The sequence below is a fragment of the Lissotriton vulgaris genome, chromosome 2_1 (assembly GCF_964263255.1).
Source record: "Lissotriton vulgaris chromosome 2_1, aLisVul1.2, whole genome shotgun sequence".
Lineage (NCBI taxonomy): Eukaryota > Metazoa > Chordata > Amphibia > Caudata > Salamandridae > Lissotriton > Lissotriton vulgaris.
In genome coordinates, this window is record NC_141687.1 from 213431086 (window position 1) to 213450115 (window position 19030).

General features: G+C 45.6%; 1 protein-coding gene across 4 annotated transcripts in view; it reads left to right on the forward strand.

Annotated features, from left to right (window-relative positions):
• Nucleotides 1–19030, forward strand: part of POR (cytochrome p450 oxidoreductase) — a 532686-nt gene that overhangs the window by 59209 nt on the left and 454447 nt on the right. Inside the window, exon 1 of one of the 4 annotated variants that reach the window (XM_086954765.1) lies at nucleotides 6559–6743. The exons of 2 other annotated variants lie outside the window; for them this stretch is intronic. In XM_086954765.1, coding sequence (XP_086810891.1) covers nucleotides 6698–6743 — 46 coding nt within the window. In that variant the 5' untranslated portion in view covers nucleotides 6559–6697. Of the gene's footprint in view, nucleotides 1–6558; nucleotides 6744–19030 lie in introns of those variants that run through there. One more of the 4 variants, XM_086954767.1, reaches the window with a different exon arrangement.

Sequence of the window (19030 nt, forward strand, 5' to 3'; positions counted from 1 at the left end):
CTGAACTAGACTGTACTAGAGGAAACCAATTTCTAAAGGTGAATAGTCACGGTGTTCTATAGTAGTGACTAGGAAATCAAGCACTGTCCGTTTGTATAACTCCACACAACATGAGAATTAATAAACATGGTATAACAGGTAAACACACAAGATAAAATATGAAAGGTATAAACACAATTTATTAAAATGCCTCCCTATGTGGGTTACAGTCTAAAAAAATTCAATAAAACGTACATCGAAATGAAGTGAGTTATTTAAAAAAAGCCAAAAGGGGGTCAAGGTACACAAGGTCAAAGTAACAAAGGTCGACGCTGCGTTTCGGTGTGCATCTAAAATTTTGACACCTTCTTCAGGACACTTTGACGATTCACAATTTATCTAGAAATTTAAAAAAACATTTTTAGATATATACTTCTGTGACACATAAACGTTCATGGTTATACAATCAATCAATCAATCAAAGACATTTATAGAGCGCACTACCTACCCGTAGGGTCTCGAGGCGCTTTGGGGGGGGGGGGGGGTGCCGCTACTGCTCGAACAGCCAGGTCTTGAGCTTCTTCCTGAAGGAGAGGTGGTCTTGGGTCAGGCGCAGGTCGGCCGGGAGGGAGTTCCAGGTCTTGGCGGCCAGGTAGGAGAAGGACCTTCCTCCTGTGGTGGCTCTGCGGATGCGTGGGACGGCGGCGAGGGAGTGGCTGGCGGATCGGAGGTGGCGTTTGGGAGCGTAGAAGTTGATTCGGTTGTTGAGGTAGCTCGGGCCTTGGTCGTGGAGAGCTTTGTGTGCGTGGGTAAGGAGGCGGAAGGTGATTCTCTTGTTGACCGGGAGCCAGTGCAGGTCTCTTAGGTGTCCGGAGATGTGGCTGTGTCGTGGGATGTCGAGGATGAGTCTGGCTGAGGCGTTCTGGATGCGCTGGAGTCTCTTCTGGATCTTGGCGGTGGTTCCGGCGTAGAGTGCGTTGCCGTAGTCCAGTCGGCTGGTGACGAGGGCCTGGGTGACGGTCTTCCTGGTCTCTGTGGGGATCCACCAGAAGATCTTCCGAAGCATGCGCAGGATGTTGAAGCACGACGAGGAGACGGCGTTGACTTGCCTGGTCATGGAGAGGGAGGAGTCCAAGATGAAACCCAGGTTGCGTGCGTGGTCCGTCGGTTTGGGTGCGGTGCCCAGGGCGGGGGGCCACCAGGAGTCGTCCCAGGCGGAGGGCGAGGAGCCCAGGATGAGGACCTCCGTCTTATCTGTGTTCAGCTTCAGGCGGCTCGTCGTCATCCACTCGGCTACCTCTCTCATCCCTTCGTGCAGGTTGGCTCTGGCGGCGGCGGGGTCGTTGGTCAGGGAGAGGATCAGCTGGGTGTCGTCGGCGTAGGAGATTATGTTGAGGTTGTGTTGGCGTGCGATGGCCGCGAGGGGGCTCATGTAGACGTTGAAGAGAGTCGGGCTCAGTGAGGATCCTTGAGGGACGCCGCAAATGACTTTGGTGGCCTCTGACTTGTACGGTGGTAGGCGGACTCTTTGTGTTCTTCCGTCGAGAAAGGAGACGATCCATTCCAGCGCCTTCTCCTGGATTCCGACGTTGCTGAGGCGCTGCACTAGGGTGCGGTGGCAGACCGTGTCGAAAGCCGCGGAGAGGTCTAGGAGGATGAGGGCCGCTGTTTCCCCGTTGTCCATCAGGGCTCGGATGTCGTCGGTGGCGGCGATGAGGGCGGTCTCGGTGCTGTGGTTGGCACGGAATCCGGACTGCGATGGGTCGAGGGATCCATTCGTCTCGAGGAAGGTGGCCAGCTGTTTGTTGACGGTCTTCTCGATGACTTTCTAGCTAAAATACACTGACAGACATTGTCTCACATTGTACCTGTTATCTAATGGAGAAGGAGAAAAAACGTGCTTATGTAGGAGCCTATTATTACTTTCCTACTGGGTCTATACTAGTGAGTTCTAGTTCTTGATGTCACTTGATAATCTAATGCAAGTCTTTTAGATGGAAAAATAGTATCAACAGTATTGAGAGAGAGTACCTGATTTTAATAGACGTTTCTCTTTTACTCATTGAGAAGGCCTCTTAGTCTACTGGATATACATGTGTCATCCGGTTTTCATACATTGTTGTTATCTGCAGATGTAGGAGCCTATTATTGCTTTCCTACTGGGTCTATACTAATGAGTTCTAGTTCTTGATGTCACTTGATAATCTAATGCAAGTCTTTTAGATGTAAAAATAGTATCAACAGTATTGAGAGAGAGTACCTGATTTTAATAGACGTTTCTCTTTTACTCATTGAGAAGGCCTCTTAGTCTACCGGATATGCATGTGTCATCCGGTTTTCATACATTGTTATTATCTGCAGATTTGTACTGCGACCTTGAATGAGGAAAATTGACAGATTGTTAAACCCACCGTGGGTAACAGTCTACTGTTTGTGAATTTATTAGTTAGATATTCTCCTAATTTCAATTCCAGGTGTGCAGTAAAGAAACCACGGAGGAGCCACGTACTTGTATTTCAATCGTAGTCTGTGTGGTACGAACTTGAGTCCCTTTCTGAATTTTTGGATACCTGTATATTGGGGTACATATTGTATATAATATCGATCTGTGTTTAGGAACATTATAGTCTCTTCCTAAGATTTTTTGGAAAAAAGGATCTCATTTACTTACCACGCTTGTCTGGTCTTTTATTCCAAACTGTGTGTATATATTTAGAAGGCAAAGGTTCATCACCTGTTTAGAAAAAGCGAGTCTGTTTGAGAGACTTTATTTATAAATACATTTGGCATTATTGTGTTATACTACAAATTTTTCTTATATAGTTAAAGCGTGGTACAGAAAGGTCTAATGTCTACATAGACTTCGTTAAGACCATATTATTTAAGGCGGGGAGAATATAATCTGCTAACTTCTGCGCAATGTTGCAAGATATTATTGATTCTTTTGAGAAAAAAAGTGGGCAATGTTGCAAGATATTATTGATTCTTTTGAGAAAAAAAAGGGGGGGGGAGTTGTATTTTGCCACTAATGCCAATACTACAGGCCCACATAGGGAGGCATTTTAATAAATTGTGTTTATACCTTTCATATTTTATCTTGTGTGTTTACCTGTTATACCATGTTTATTAATTCTCATGTTGTGTGGAGTTATACAAACGGACAGTGCTTGATTTCCTAGTCACTACTATAGAACACAGTGACTATTCACCTTTAGAAATTGGTTTCCTCTAGTACAGTCTAGTTCAGTCAGTATAACTGACTCTATTTCAACTTACTGCAAAGCACAGGTCTTTTCTTCTTTACAGCATTCCACCCCTACCTGTGTATAATTACCAGGGGACCCTTCCATATATTTTGGAATATTCAATTCAACATTTATTTATGATTTTGGAACTCACATGAGATCCACATAAAAGAATAACATAAAAGCAAAATACGGTTACATGCAAATGTGGAAGAGGAAAAAAAAGAAAGAAGCAATTTCATATCCACTAATATATATCTAGAAAGCTTTTAAAAAAAGTTAAAAATGTTGTAACAAAACATTTCGTTGGGCGGATTATGAATGGCATCCATTAAAGAGCTGGCAGACAAAATACTTCATTTTAAGCAAATTTGTCTCAACCACTTTCGTCGATATAACAGAAGGGCCGGGAATACAAAAAGAACATGAGCAATGTCCTGGATCGAATTATTGCACTGGTTGCACATTGCTGAGGAGCCGTACCATCTGGATAATAAATTGTTCAAAGGGAGAAGGTCTTGCCTCAAAAGGAACCAAAAGCGCCGTATACCATGAGGAAGGTTCCAGGAGACATAAGATTGCATGTTTCTGATTAGATAGGAATCAATGACCGGAGAGACACCTTTCTTAAAAGGAAGGGTATCCCTATCCATCTCAAGGACCTGTTATTTAGTCTGTAAGCACTATTTACTTTATTGAGTTTCTCCTACTGCAGGCCGGACATGTGCTGCTTCAGCTGAAACCACTTGTGTTTCATAAGCAGCACGGCCGCCCCCGTTACACGGGCACCTGCTTTCAGTTACTTTAACCAGGCATTATCTTGTGTCTGTTTCAACACCCCCCAAGTAAAATGGATTTAGAAATGATTAGCGAATTAAGTCATGTGAATTCCAGGTAGCACATAATCCTGTGCTAATGGGCTGAAGCTGACAACAGCACTTCTGTCATACATGCCATCTGTACTATAGCCACCTCACAGGTAGTTTTCAAAAGCCTGTTTTATTAACACCACCACCACCATCCATACCGCCACCCCAATACCATTACCACCACCAGTATCAATACCACTGCCACCAATATCACCACCTCCACCAATGCCACAACCAATACCACCACCAATACCACCACCTCTGCACCTCTCGGCCACTAGTAATAGCAGGGGCACTGTACGAGGCTGGAGCTGCAGCCGAGACCATCCCTCCGTCCCTCTCTCCATGCCTGCCTTTAAGCACAGCCCGCCCTGTGCCAAGAGCTGTAGTGTTTTTTTATTAGGCCAAAGATAGCAATGACATTACGCAATGCCACACTGCACACTCAAATCACGGGGAGGGCAGGATATAGCCCCCCCCCCCCATGCTCTTCCTGCTGAGCCGCGATAGTGTAATCACAGAGCGAAAGGTGTTGGAGCGCTTTGCTAGTGTTTATAGTTTGGATCATTTGTAACTCTCACTTCACACTTTGTGTCTGTGTAATTTGCAACACTTACAAATCTTCTTCACTGCACTATTTATCACTACTTTGAAGACGTCGCAAGCCGGCCTCTTCCTCTGATATTTACAATCTAACAAGCGGTCAAGAAGACCCTTTATTGCAATGCAATAGGTCTCCCATTTGCAAGACTTTAAGCTATAAGTATTGTAAAGGACAATGCCTTTTATTTATGTTTTATAACGCAAAAGATAAATAAAAAGTATTGTCATATACAATGCCAATAGCTCAAACTTGTGTGAATGCGAGACCTAGTGCATTGCAAATGCTTGTTTTCTCATGTACTGATGTCTGTGTACCTTTTGGAGTAGGGAAATGTTGCCAATATGTCATGAAATGTTTAACATGAAAATCATGCATGGCATACTTTTATATAAATGTCTAAATTAACGGGTCTTGTTAGCATGGTGACATTGATTGAATTAGTGTTCTAGTGGTGCCAGTTGGGGAATCTGGCTTGCCTCTTAGTTCACTAATATCATTATCTGGGCAGAAGCAGGAATATTTCCCAGTTTGTTTAAAAACTCACTTTTCATACATATCTTACTTAAGCATGATGTGGTAGTGCACTATCATTTACAGATAGCACATTTTCCTTTGAAATGGCCACAACACATTGCCACTAACATGTAGTTTTACTGATAAACCTATATAGTGCTTAAACAAAGTCCGAAAATTGGGTTTCAGCAAAAATATTTAAAATGTGCCCATCACCAAGTAAATTGTTATGATTTGTTTTGATCCTTTAAAAATCTTCTTTTTTTCAAGACCTGACCAATATAGTGACTCTTTCATATGTATATGAATTCTGTCAGTGATCGCCATATGTTCTTTGTGACCCTTCTGAAACAAAATGTAGAGGTCGTCAACAATTCAAATCTAATTATGAGCGCTGACTCCACAAAGGCTCCTAATCTGTACAATATTTAGGGCATTTAAATACTGCGACGAAATGGGGAGAATTAACTGATGTGCGTGATGAGATACAAAAGGACACATAATCCTCACAGGGCGAGGCTCAAATTTGCAAGATCTTCCAAGGAGGCCCAGGCAGCCTCCTCCCTCCCCCCCTCCTCTCTCCCCCTAAACGTTGCACCGGAACAACTGGTGTTTTTCATTTCTATTTTAAGAATGTGGTTTTAAGAAGGTCGTAGATAAAATGGCGTGTAGATACATTTTACAAAGCTATCCATTCTCTAAATTAGGCTAGCGTTGCGTGCACATGTTCTCCATTTCAACCTTATTAAAAAAACAAGCCTTGGCAAAGCCGATAGGTCTCGCCTATGCGAGATCTACTGGCTTTTATCCGTTTTTTTGCCATATTGTAGAGCAGTATTATGACGCGGTTAACACTGGCTGTATTATGCAGCTTTTTCTTTACTTAAAGCCATGTTGCAACATGGCTAAGAAACATTGGCAGAGCCAATATATCTCACATAGGCGACACCTATTGGCTTTGCAAATGCTTGTTTTATTTCAGTTGGCTCAAGTGACGTGAAAAGTGACTACAACACGACATCGTTGGCCATTCTGCCACACTGGTATTTCTCCTCTGAGCTGCATGTTGGGGCTTTGAAAACTGGAAGGGCTTCCATGACTCAAGGGTGTTCTGTCACCCCATTCTTGGAGCCACCCCTGCAGTGCGGTGCTGGCTGGAACATGTTTGCCAGGGCTGATTTTGTTTTCCATTCCACTCTGAAGTAAGGATTCTGTGAAGATCCAGGACCACTGACAACCATAGCTTTGTCTGTTTCCCTGATCACCCTCCTGCTCCAGTAGTGCTTTTCTGCGTACGTAGCTCACTGAAGCTGCCAGGGGGAGGCGGGGCTCGCAGACCTTGTTCTTCAGATAGTTGTGCAATCAGCATGTGATTGGTGTGGTGAGGCAATCTCTGGCTAGCGAATATTTTTATTATCCGAGCTCCAGCAAGATCGCCTCTCTTTCGCCTCTCCCTCTCCAGCAGCTGACAACTCCTAAAAGCCGCCATGAAACTGCAAACTGTCTTGAATGACTGGATCTGGGGCTGGAAAGGTAAGGAGAGATGGCCGTGCTGTTTACCATTGGGATTAAGAAAGGTTATGCAAGTTTACAACACTCCCTGATCCGCCCGAGACCTGAAACTATTCAAATGATGGTATTAGGAGTTTGTTTGGCTGCCTGGTAAATAGGTGGCTACTTGAAACCCTGGTCACGGGAATTAACTAAGGTACAGTTTATCTCCAGAAATCGATGACGACGGGAAGGGATCCTGCAGGTATGATGAGATGAGGTGCACAAGAAAGAGCCGCAGGGCCCAAGTGCAGAGTAGCCGCGGTTGATGCAGGTCGGAGCTGAGACCCGGTGGCAGAGGCGCCTTGTGGAGCCCCCTTCCTGGGATAGGTGCGTGCCTGTACCTGTGCGCAGTGTGTGGAGCTGCAGGCTGGACTGAAGTGTTCTTGGTTAAACTGTGGTGGGTCACTACTGGAAGAGAGTGGGATACCCAGGCCAGAAGGAGATGGATTGGGGGAGTTGGGGGCGTGGGGGTTGAAGATAGGGTCACTTTCTTGTATCAGCAGAGGCCTTCTATGTACCCAGATAGAGGTGCACTGAGTGCTTAGCGGGGCTCTCCGTCTTGGAATTGCTCGAGGTATCGTGGGCCCGGGTTCCACGTGGAGCTGTGTGTTCGACAGACCAGGCTGGTAAGTGCTGTCGTTCGCGTGGAATGCATGGAGACAAAAAGGTGGGCAGGGGAGTTCTACAGACCGGGCAGGTCCCAAACAGACCGAGGCCTGGCAGCTGCAGGAAGAGCGATCCTGGAAGGGGAACCCGGCCCCACCCGCAGGAGAGCAGAGACTTTAGCCAGGTGAGCTGCTATGTACCCAGCCCGAACATGACCCCTTAGATAACGCTTCCGTCCTTAGGAAACACGCCCCGGCCTCACCGGCCCTCTGCGCCCCAGGGCCCCAAGGTTTGTACGGGCCCTGGGGCGCCCTGTCCCCGGAAAACCAACCCGCTGGTCTGACCTACCCGTGATTGGAGGGATGCAGAGACCATGTAATATTATTAAAAATATGATATTTCTTTGAGGCAACGGTAAACGGTTTTTTCGAGAAAATTCATGTAAACCTGCCCTCCGCTCAAATTAACTCCTGTTTCCCTAAACTAATACACTGCTAATCCTATTTGTTTCTAAAGTAGCGTGCTATTTGCCTAAAAGCGCTTCGACGCCTTTTCCGAGGTAGTTAGCGCTATCATAAGTACAGTTACATTTACATTTCACGGTGCTCTTTCTCACAACTGCTCTAGTTAAGGTGTTAATAGGAATCCGTGTTGAGTAGAACCTTGTAACAGGACGTGCTGCACATACTGACACTTAACACCAAGCATATACCAAATGTTCCATTACCTTTGATTTAAGCATATGTCTTCATTGCAGACCTTTTTTGCTACGATTTTCGAATTTTTCGTACATTTCGATTCCCGACTAATTCATGTAGATGTTGACAGTTTGTGTGTTTTACATGTTCTTCATTAACCCAGGAAGTGCCGTGCTGTTTTGCTACTCAATTTCTTTTATTTTAATTTAATTGTTACTGACAATCCCTAAATTTAAAACTGAACAGGTGCCCTATAGGAAACGTGCAGATCGCCCCAAGGCCACGTACAAACCCTATGTACTGGCCTGGTTTTCTGTTTAAATGAACAGCATTGTTATAATTCAATAAAGCCCTGTGAGTCTAGGGCACGTGTGTCACCGCTGGACATGTTGAGTCAAGTGCCACCGCTGTAGCCGCCACCTTCTTCCCACTCTGCGAGTATAGGGAACCTGTACCACCCCTGAAGCTGTCGCCTTCTGTTCACTTCGTTCTGCGCGCGAGGATGTAATCATGTCTTAGGTATTCCTTGAGATGTGCAAAGGAAAGGGGTTTGTGGTCAGCTGCGCACTTCAGTATCTCCCTAGAGCGTTATTTTGCATTCGCCGAAGGGGGACGGGGTTGTGGCCCCTCCGCATCTGGCTGTGTAAGATAGATCTTTTAAAACAACAAGAGCATCCCATAAACCCGGGAGGCCAGGGTAGAACTGTTAAAGAAAAAGCAATTTATTTATTTCTTTTTAAAGTTTTGTATAGCGCAAACATGACTCAAGCCGGTATCAAGAGTGCTTTACATACATGTTGCGGAAGACATCCGGTAGAATGCATAAGATTCATATAGAATGAGAGATACATAAAGAACAACAAAAAAGCTGGTGACTGAGGCTGTGAAACATGACAGGTAGCAAATTGGTTGACTAATCCCGGAAGGGGATAAAAGGAGAACGTCATCTAGTTCAGCGCAGTCTTCATCAGTAGTGCTTTCACTTCCCTCTTGAAGGTAAATGTTGAGGGGATCAGTCTTGTTTCCACAGGGAGGGAGTTCCAGATTCTCAAGCAATACCAAGAATGTCCGCTTGTAGGTTTTCATCTTCTTGAATTTCTTCGGCTTGAGCAGCAATGTGCTGGTGCTCTTGAGGGCCGTGAGCCTCCTGAAAGTTCGAGCTTAATTAACCAGGTAAAGAGGATTGTTGAAGTGTAGTGCTCTATGGGTCATACTGGCGAGTTTTAGTTGGATCCTTGATTCAAATGGAAGCCAGTTAAGCAATTTGAGGTCCGGAGAGATGTGATTTGTTTTCTTGGAGCCTGTGATGAGCCTACTTGCGGCATTCAGAGATGCTCTGTGGTGGGCTAAGCTGAGTTTTGGAAGTTCACATAGCGTAGCACTGCCGTAGTCTAGTCTTGAGATGACTAGTGCTTGAACAGCAGATAAAGTCATCATGCGGAAGGTAGGGTTTGGGTTTTCTAAGTATGCTAAGTTGGAAGTTCGCACCTTTTTATGGAAGCTCTGATATGATCTTGCATATTTAGGTTCTTATCTAGCAAAATTCCCAATGATTTTGTGGAATCAATGTTGTGTGGTGTGTAAGTTGAGGGCAGTGAGGTTTCTTAGATATTTCTCGACAGTGGAGGTTTGCCTAGTGGGAGAGATGAGGAGGAATTCCGTTTTAAGGGCGTTTAGTTTGAGGTGGTTCGAGGTTAGCCAATTGAGGGTTTTGTGCAGAGTTTCGTTGAATGACTTGATGTCTTCAGGAGAGGCTATTTTCATGTACAGTTGGGTGTCATCTGAGTACATGTGGTATTGGATGTTTTGAGGATTACCATAAGTGGAACAATGAAGAGGTTGAAGAACGTGGGGGAGAGCGAGGACCCTTGGGGGACACCCAGAGTGCAGGGACTGGAGTAGGATAGATTTTCATTGGATTTGACTCTGTGTTCTGTTGTTGAGGAAAGAGGCAAACCATTTTAATACAGTGCCAGCTAGCCCCATCCTACCTTCCAAGAAATTAAGTAGGTTTCATGCAGATGAGCGATCAAGTAGTAATAAAAGGTAGGATTCATCCTGGTCAAGCAAAGTGAGGGCGACATCCACTATATGAGTGATGGCCGTTTCAGTGCTGTGGCCTGGACGGAAGCCCAATTGGAATTGGTCGAGAAGTTGGAAATGCTGAATGTTTGCGCAGTTGCTCATGTACACATTTCTCACATCGTTTTGCCAGTGTGGGGGTGTTTGTGATAGGTCGATAGTTATTCAGGTCTTTAGGGTCCGCTGTGGGTTCTTTGAGAATAAGGAGAACTAGGTCCACCTTAAGGCAGTCGGGGATCTCACCTTGGTGATGAGGCATTGATGATATTGGACCAGAGCGGGACTAAAGATCCTATTGTTTCTTTAAAGAATTTTGGGGGGTGAGGGGGACATTAAAGTGGTTAGAAGGTTTCAGAGTCGAGAGTATGCTAAGGATGAAAGTGTCAGTGTTGGGAGTGAATCGACTCAGCAAGGCATTGTTTTTAGGGGAGAGACCGGTAGGGGTGAAAGGGCTCGTGGGTAGGGAGGAGTCAGAAGAGGGCGAGAGCTGAGTCAGGGCAGACTTTAGATCTGATTCTAACTGGCCTTTGCAACGAAGAAATCTGCAACTGCATCACAGTTTGGTTGAGGGCAGGAGATGAGTGGAGATTGGAGCGAAGTGTTATTGGATTGTGGTTTAATGAACTCGGACAACAATTGCACCCCTGGGTCTCGTATAGTTGAATCAGTAGAAATTTAGAGGCAAAATAGCCACGTGCAACTGATGCCAATTAATAATCCATGCATCCAACCATCAAAGCACTTCAAAACATAATATACAACAATGTACGTGATTAAACCCCAATAAAAAAAGACAACCATACAAAGCAAATAAGTGCATAGTGCCCCCAGACAGGGCAGGACTGGGAACTTAAAACCTGACAAAATGATAAATTCAGTCCTCCTGTGCCGACGTGCTAATAATGCCCACTTGAACTGGAGCAACCCTTTCAAGTTGTCGAGATCACGTAACCTGCACCACCTCTCCTGTAGCCCAAACCCGTTCTCCACATGTCAGAATCGGCCTCCTGGTGGTCCAGGTGAGGCGCCCGCTAGCCCGGCTTGCCAGTCTGGCGTCCCCCAGTGCCCCAGAACCACAAGACGAGGTATAGGTAACCTAATACACGATATATTATTACTTGTGTGTTACCCATCCCGGTCATCCACTCCTTCGGGTCTACACAGTGTAACAAACAAACAATATGGAGTCACTTTGAGGCCGAGGGACGGTTTTTGTTTCTTTGTGTTATTGTCACTTGTAACACACATGTAATCATATATTCTGTAATAGGTTAGGTATATGTCTTGTGGTTCTGTTTCACTGAGGTACTATGCTCTTTATGTATTTGTTTTGTATATTGGTGTATAATCCTGTACATTGTTGTACATTATAAAAGCATATGTTTTTAAATTGCTTTGGTTGTAGGCGTGAATGTGTTAGTTGCAAGTGACTATTTACCTCCTGAATTCCTATTTATTACACTAATTGGGACTTAAGAGTGCAATTGTTTTTCTTCAAGTTATCTGAGGTATATCGGTGTTTGACAGGATGGCATTGTTTAAAAGAGTTCTTTTTTATCGGCACAGCACAAGGCTGGGTGGAAAGGTGAAGCCATTTCTGAGCTGCTGTCACTTGGACGTGTTCTTTGAGGCTGGAATATTATCTTGCCTTTCACCTAGTGCCTTCACAGCATTACGTTTTGAAGTGCGTGCGAAGGGCGGGGCGTTCAGGGCTGTCTCGGAACAGCGCGTTCACCCAAAGCAGGGAAGAGGTGGCCCGCTCTGAACTCTGCCCTCTGGCCAACAGCGGCCTGGGCGGGGCGCGCTCAGCCCTCGTTGCGTAAGCAGGGCATTTGTTCTAGTAGAAGATCAGACCTAAAGGCTCCATTTAGATTCCTACTTCTTGGCACTTCATTCGCATTCTTGTCGTTGAAGGTGAACGGACCACGACTCTGGAGGAAAGGGTCCTCCCACCTGGCGTTCACTCAATTGTCAAAAACTTCAGTGGGCAGATTCCGTAACTAGAATTGCTTTAAAAATCTCTGCACTACTGGCGAGTTGCACGCCAGAGGTGTTAATGCCTTCCTTTATGACAACTCTGCATGTTATGGTGTTTACTTATTTAAAAGGTATTTACTTTAGGAACACTCTTTGGTAAAGCATTGGGTGCAGCAAAATACGTGGGCCAAAGAATTAACCTTTACAGGAGGAAAATGGCGATCTTTTGACGGGCTGGCTATATTTCCAAGTCTGCTTTATATCACCCAAGCCAAACGGGCTGCAACTTTGCCATGCCCGTTCACGTGTTCACTTGAGCGAGATTGCCTCTGTTAATCGTCGGTGGCGTTTTGTACTGAGGGATTGACGTGCTTGAGAGCGGAGCAAAGGGAGTTCTCAAATACAAACGAGCAGGTACACTGGCAATTCCTAATTAAGGATTTGTATAGCCGAGAGTTCACCCATGTTAAACGTGTTGATTGAGTTATCCAAGGGCTCCAGGTGGGGATATTTTAGTTACCTGCATGGCCAGAGTTCCTTCCATAGAGATCGTTGTAAGGAGCTCTGCCTGTCCCTGTTGCATCTGTCTGTGCTAGTGGGAAAGTAGTCGGCCTGCCTGATCTAGTGGTTGTGTTTTTGCAAATAACATTCTAGTCTGATTTGGGCCTGAGATGTTGATGGAGGTAGGGTAAATAGCCTTCTGAAGAGAGTGCACTGCGCCGTTTCCAAATAAGTATTATGTGAGATGGGACCTTTTCCCAGCCATACTTTAGGGAAGCCATATATGGTTCACTTTTAATTGCCCGGAACAGGTTTAAAAGTGGGCTCCGGCAGGTTGTTGGCTCACTACAAGAAGACCTACATCAGCTTTCCCTATTTTACTTTAATGTGCTCTGCGTGTCTGGAGAGGGATCCTTTTCTATTGAGTCTCAGGCCCAAATGTATAGGAATCAGCAAATGCAATAGTTTAGCTGTTTATGCTCTAGCCGCCTCTCCGGCTAAGCCTTTTGCCATGTGCAAAACATTAACATCTTCCTGATTAATACTTCGGTTATAAGCCACTCAGTATAAACACCTAGCTTTAGAAGTGAGTTTTGTAAGCCAATTTCTGTTTAATTAAACATTACTGAATTGTCCGTGTACATTAGGAATTGACTAGCCTTTCCCCCCCTCCCCCCCTCCACACCTCCAGTTTAGGGGGGCACACACTTTTATTTAAGGAGGTTAAAATCCATATCAGCCCCATACGGATAAAAAAAAAGTTGGGCGAGGACACAGATGTTTCAAACTTCTCAAATATATTCTCCTGGATAGAGAGGCGTCATCTCCCATTTTGACACACAACCATGTGTCTGTGAATAGTACCTGTATGGCACTCAAAAGAATGCTATTAATACATCACCCTTCCAGTTTGCGTCCTAATTGTTGTGATTTACTGTGTTGAACGCAGTGCCATGGGTTTCCTTAAAGCCTGTTTGACTCCATGGGAGGAGCTTTGGATCCGGCGCCCGTAGTTGTAGATCATTATACAAGAGATAACTTGCTGCTTGGCCTCTGTGTCCGGGAAAGGGATCATGCTGAACTCCTCCTGGCATATATGGGAGCCTTTTATATTGGGCAGAGAATGAAGCCCTTCCAAAATGGATGTGATCTGCCACGTGAAGTAGCAGGTGTTGAATAGTGCATGCAGCCAGAGCAATATTTATTTATTCTTCTAGTTTTGCCGGCATGTCTTTTGGGCCAGGTGCTTAATCAGCTCTTACTTTCTTAATGCCAATAGCTACAGTTGGAACCACAGGGGTGACCCTTGGTGATCAAATAGCCCTACTACAGGACCAGCACGGATTTTGCTGTGCAGAATTACGCAGAAAATATTTATTCTCGTTCATGAAAGCGTGGACATTAGATGGTCCTCATGACCCCCCAACTCGTGTAATCGTTCTGAGGAGGTGTAGGGAAACCCTGATTTAGATTTTGGAAATCCATGACTCGACAAATGCTTAAAACAGCAGAATGTTAGGAATCAAATGAAACCATGGCAACATTGCATGAAACTTTTCTGTTATCTTTGTAGTTTACCCAGATTTCTCATTCAATCCGGACACTGAATTCCAACAGAGCTCCTCAGTTTGGGCTGTCATGGTAATTTAATTAGAACTAATCGCTTGTATTTTTAATATGCAACTTTTTTTTAGGTTTAACAGTACACATAATTATCCACAGATAGTTACAAGCACGTGACATCATATTTCTGGATCTGACCACTGGATACTGACCGTTTCCCATTATAATTACACATTTTAAATACGCAGTTCATATTTTCTCATGTTTTTGAGGACAATCTCAAGCTTTGTAAATTGGTTGTTCTTGGCACGCACACCAATCCACGCCCCTCCGCCACACCACCAGGGGCTCTGGTCATTTCCAGCAGCGAGCAATTTCCTGCTTGGCCACCATGTATGCCACCCCTGTAAAGGTTCTCTCTGAGCGGGATTCACCAACTCCCTCCAAGAAAACAAAGAGTGCCTTCCGCGCTCCCAAGTCAATTCGGTGGCCTAGGACCTCAGAGATTTTAATGGCTCACCCCACTCCAAAAGGATGTCAAGAGTGGGCATGAGCAAGCTACATGATGAAAGTTATTATTCTGGATGGAGCAGCGTGCACATACCACCTTGCACATCCTTTGTAGTCACTGAGGGCACAGATATTTTGCAGGAAGATAGTCATTCTGGAACCACTGCAAGCGCGACGAAATAGACAATTTCCTTGGGGCCAGATATGCCTCTCGCCAGTCCTTGTCATCCAGCTTGTCCGCCAAGCCCTCTCATTTGCAACAGAGCTGTAAGAACAGATCTGGTGTGTTGATCATTAGGGAGCGACAGAGCACAGAAATCTCACTCTTGCCCAGAAGACCAATCATGAGTTTCACCTCAAGGGGGCTATATTTAGGGATCCATGCGCCTGTTGGGAGTTGACTCTGGAGAGCATGGTGTAGATTAAGATAATGGATGAATTATCTGTCAGAGAGGCTGTGTTGGTCCTGCAGTTCCTGGAGCCCCCTTTGGCAAAGGTCACCCAGGTAAGTAATACCTTTGGGGTCCTACTGAGAGAAGCCCACAGCCACTTGGCCTAGCCAGGTACCACGCAACAGCGGTGGTGTGTCTGGGACGCAGTGAGTCCATCAAGTGAGGCACAGAGCAGGTTTGCAACAGAGTATTGTCACTTTAGTGCAGGACGGCGTCGTAGAGGGCATGGGAACACCATAGAATAGATCAAGAAGCCTAAAAGTTGTGGTTTGTGACAATAGGCGAAATCATCCTAGCCTCTGTAAACCATTCATTCACAGGGACTAAGGTGTGCTGCGAGTACCCATGGAGATCCGGAAAGCCAAAGCCTCCATCAAGCAGCGATTTGGTGGCCGACACAAAAGCCACGCCATGTCGCCCACCTGCCCAGATGAAGGATGTCAATTTCAAATTTAAGGAGCGGAATCACTTACTGGGAATGAGAGGATGGTAATTTGTTAGGACATAGAGCTATTGGGCTAAACACATTTTCAACAGAGAAATGCAGTCTATTGGGTTAAATGGCTTGCGGCTCAACTTGCACAAGTCGCTGTCCAGCATCGACGCAAGAGGGTGAAATTTAAGCGACCAAGCCAGGTCTGGGAAGCAAGAGATTTGCATTCCTAAGTACATGAAGGAGTTCTTTCAGGGCCCCAGTGTTGATCCACTGCATTACCAGCTAACGTCATCGGAACCGATGTGCTGGCGTTCACACTCAAGCCCGATGCCTAGTCGGAGCATCTCAAGGCATCTAGGACCAGATTTCTGTGGCTCACTGAGGAGTTGGGCATAACGCATACAGTCTCTGACAGTAGGTCGCAAACGCTTGAGTAATTGTAGGTAGTTCCTCACTTAAAACGCCCCAATTGATGGTACCATCCTGCTAGGAACTTCCCGAGTCAGCAGCCAGTATATTAGTTTGCCCAATTTTGTCTCCTGGGGTGTATACTCTTAGAGTAGATGCCCTCCAGCATTGCTGCGCCTCCTCTAGTGAAACCTGACACAATTTGGCTGTCACCATCTCCAATGGATGGTCAGCTGCCCCAGATCTAGAGCCACCCACCAGCTGTTCCAAATCAAAGATCTGGACCTCGAGCTTTGTTATCTGTAGCTGCAGCTGCTGCTCTTACTAATCTCTCGTATTTAAGTGACTTCATGATCTCTAGTTTGCCTCTCAATACATTGGCCTAAACTGGTCACATTTGGTTTACAGTAAAGCACTTTATCTCCGGTTGCTCAAGCAAATAACACTACCTACAATTGACATACAAATTGAATTGGCCAGATTGAGTATCCAAGGCCTAAAGATCAAAGATTGCTCCCCATTAAACCTTCTTTGGCTCATGATAAATAATTATGCAACCCAATTCGTTGTGAACATAGACCTCTCTGTTTGTAGGCAAGTGTTACTATCCCACCTATGTATTTTTTTCTTTCCGGGACCTTGTCATCAAACTGCCCAGTAATCAGGTCTTCCTCAAAGAAATGGGGTGTCTTGGAACTTCATCCTACATTCATGATCTTGGCCACTTAGTACTTCAAGAGTTCGTGAACAATCTTTTGTTTTACTCTAGTTTGTCAGTTGTTAATAAACACTAGCCACAAAAAGATAGGAGAAATGCATGTAATTAGTCTAATCACTGGCAGTCGCTCAGATAGCATTCCAACCCATTACTCTCTTGCTCCCCGTGCCGCCTCAGTTTAAACCCAGCCATATGCAAATGCAGTGTTGGCCATGCTTCAAAAGGAATAAAACAACCTGAACTGCCAGGCCTGGTCCTCCCTGAACTGGAGCACGCACAACCGAAGACAGATTTTGCCCCGATTGTGATATTCATTTGTGTGTGGCTTTGGTTCCAGTGGCACAGTGAACACCGGTTCCACATGTGGGCATATCATTGGCCACTTAGGGCATTACATGAAGCACACAAAATGTGATGGGAGTATTGGTTGCAATTTATCGAACCACTGGCAATCACTCAGAGTATCATTCCTACAATTGTTCTTTTGCCCGCAATGCCACCTCATTTCAGACCCTCATATTTGCAGATCATTCTTTATCCTGCTCCATTAGGAACAGTCCAGTGTGAACCTGGTCTTGGGTTGCTTGTGTTCCAGTTCAGAGAGGACCTAGCTTGGCAGTTGAAGCTGAACTGCTCCTATGGGAACAGAGTTAAGGCTAATTTGCTTGTGTCTCTATCTAATCCGATGTGGCATAGTGGTCAAACGAACAATGGGTTACAATACTACCCAGAGTTATTTGCAGTTGTTAGACAAATTGCAAGCATTCCTCCCATCAACTTTTGTGTGTTAAATAACTCAGCACATTTTACTAGGAAGTGGCACTGTACTAAAACTATGTTCACTGTGCAGTAGAGCTGAAACTATACCCCCACTGATGAGACCGAAGTAAATCAAAACCGGTCTGGGGTTGTTTGTGGGCCCATATGGAGAAGAGTTTGCCTGGCAGTTCATGCTGCATTGTTCCTATTGGAGCAGGGCCGAGACTGATTTGCATAAAGGGAGTATCTGTCTATAGCAGCACAGGGATGTAAAACGAAGGCCTAGAATGCAGCCCCATGCAATCGATTACCAGGGGTTAAGATTACTTCAGGCATTACCTTCATCACCTTTCAGGTCTCGCCTGCGCCAGCGCCCATGCACTGCTCTACGAGACATTTAGTAAGGGCTTTTAAATTTCAAACACACGCTCGTGCGTGTGCTTTTTTTATCACTTGCTATTGGGTGCATGTCTCGCCTTCTCTGTTCTGTGGCCTAGGGTGCTCGAGAGCGAGCATGAGCGCCGTCTGTTTCCAAATATTGCACCCGTTAATTGGAAACAGATGGCGGTCTCCTCCTGCAGCGGCGGGCACAAGTGCGCTCGCACGCGCACCACTTCCGGGTTTGTTTTTATTGGAGAAATACAGGCCTCTCGCCGCCCCACCTTTCCCCTATCAAACACACATGCAGCCTGCTGGTGGTGCTTCCTGTGCTCATTTTAAGAGGAAACTTCCCCGCCCCCTCCGCGCACTTGTCTTCGGATGCCTCCTTGGGGCAGCCGAAACCCCTGTGTGGTGGACATACTTTATTCACCGTGTCCGGGAAACCATGCTGACGTCTGCAACATGGAAAAGGGAGAACACTCTCGGAGCTCAGAGATTAACTTCAGCAACTTCGTCGGGTGCATGCACTGGCGCTGAGCACCATGGGGGATCCCCTCGCTCTACCTGGAGAGCCTGTACCACAAGCTGGCGAACGAGGTGGGTTAGAGTCACTTGTTTTAAGGTGGTAATACCAGTCACACTATCATCCACCCCTTTTCATCAGACTAAACCTCTAACACCGAATGTTTATCTCCCTTGTTCACTGTTTTTCTACCTTGCCCCCTCTACACACACTCTAGTTACTTTGATCTACTTTCAACCCCCTTTCACTCCAACATCACTTCTTCCTATATGCTCCTGCTCTGAAGTTTCCCTTTTCATTCGCCCGCCATTATCCTTCACCCCCACCTTCCTGCTCTTTCGCCAGCTTCACCTCTTTTACTCCGCCTCTCCTCCATCTGTTCTCCCCTGCCTTTATCATGCTATCACCAACATGCTGAAATCCCATCCCCTGTTACGTCCTTCTCTTTCTCATCACCACTACATCTTTCTTTGCATTCACAGCTCTCCACTTTCCCGCCCTTTCCATCTCGCTAAAAACACCTACTCCCCTCTTGCTCTCTACCTGCTGTCTCCGGCTCACTCTGGCTCAACACATCCCTTCTTCTTCCCTGCCCACTCACCCTACCAGCACCCTTCTCCATTCCACTAGCCATTCCACTAGCCACATTAAT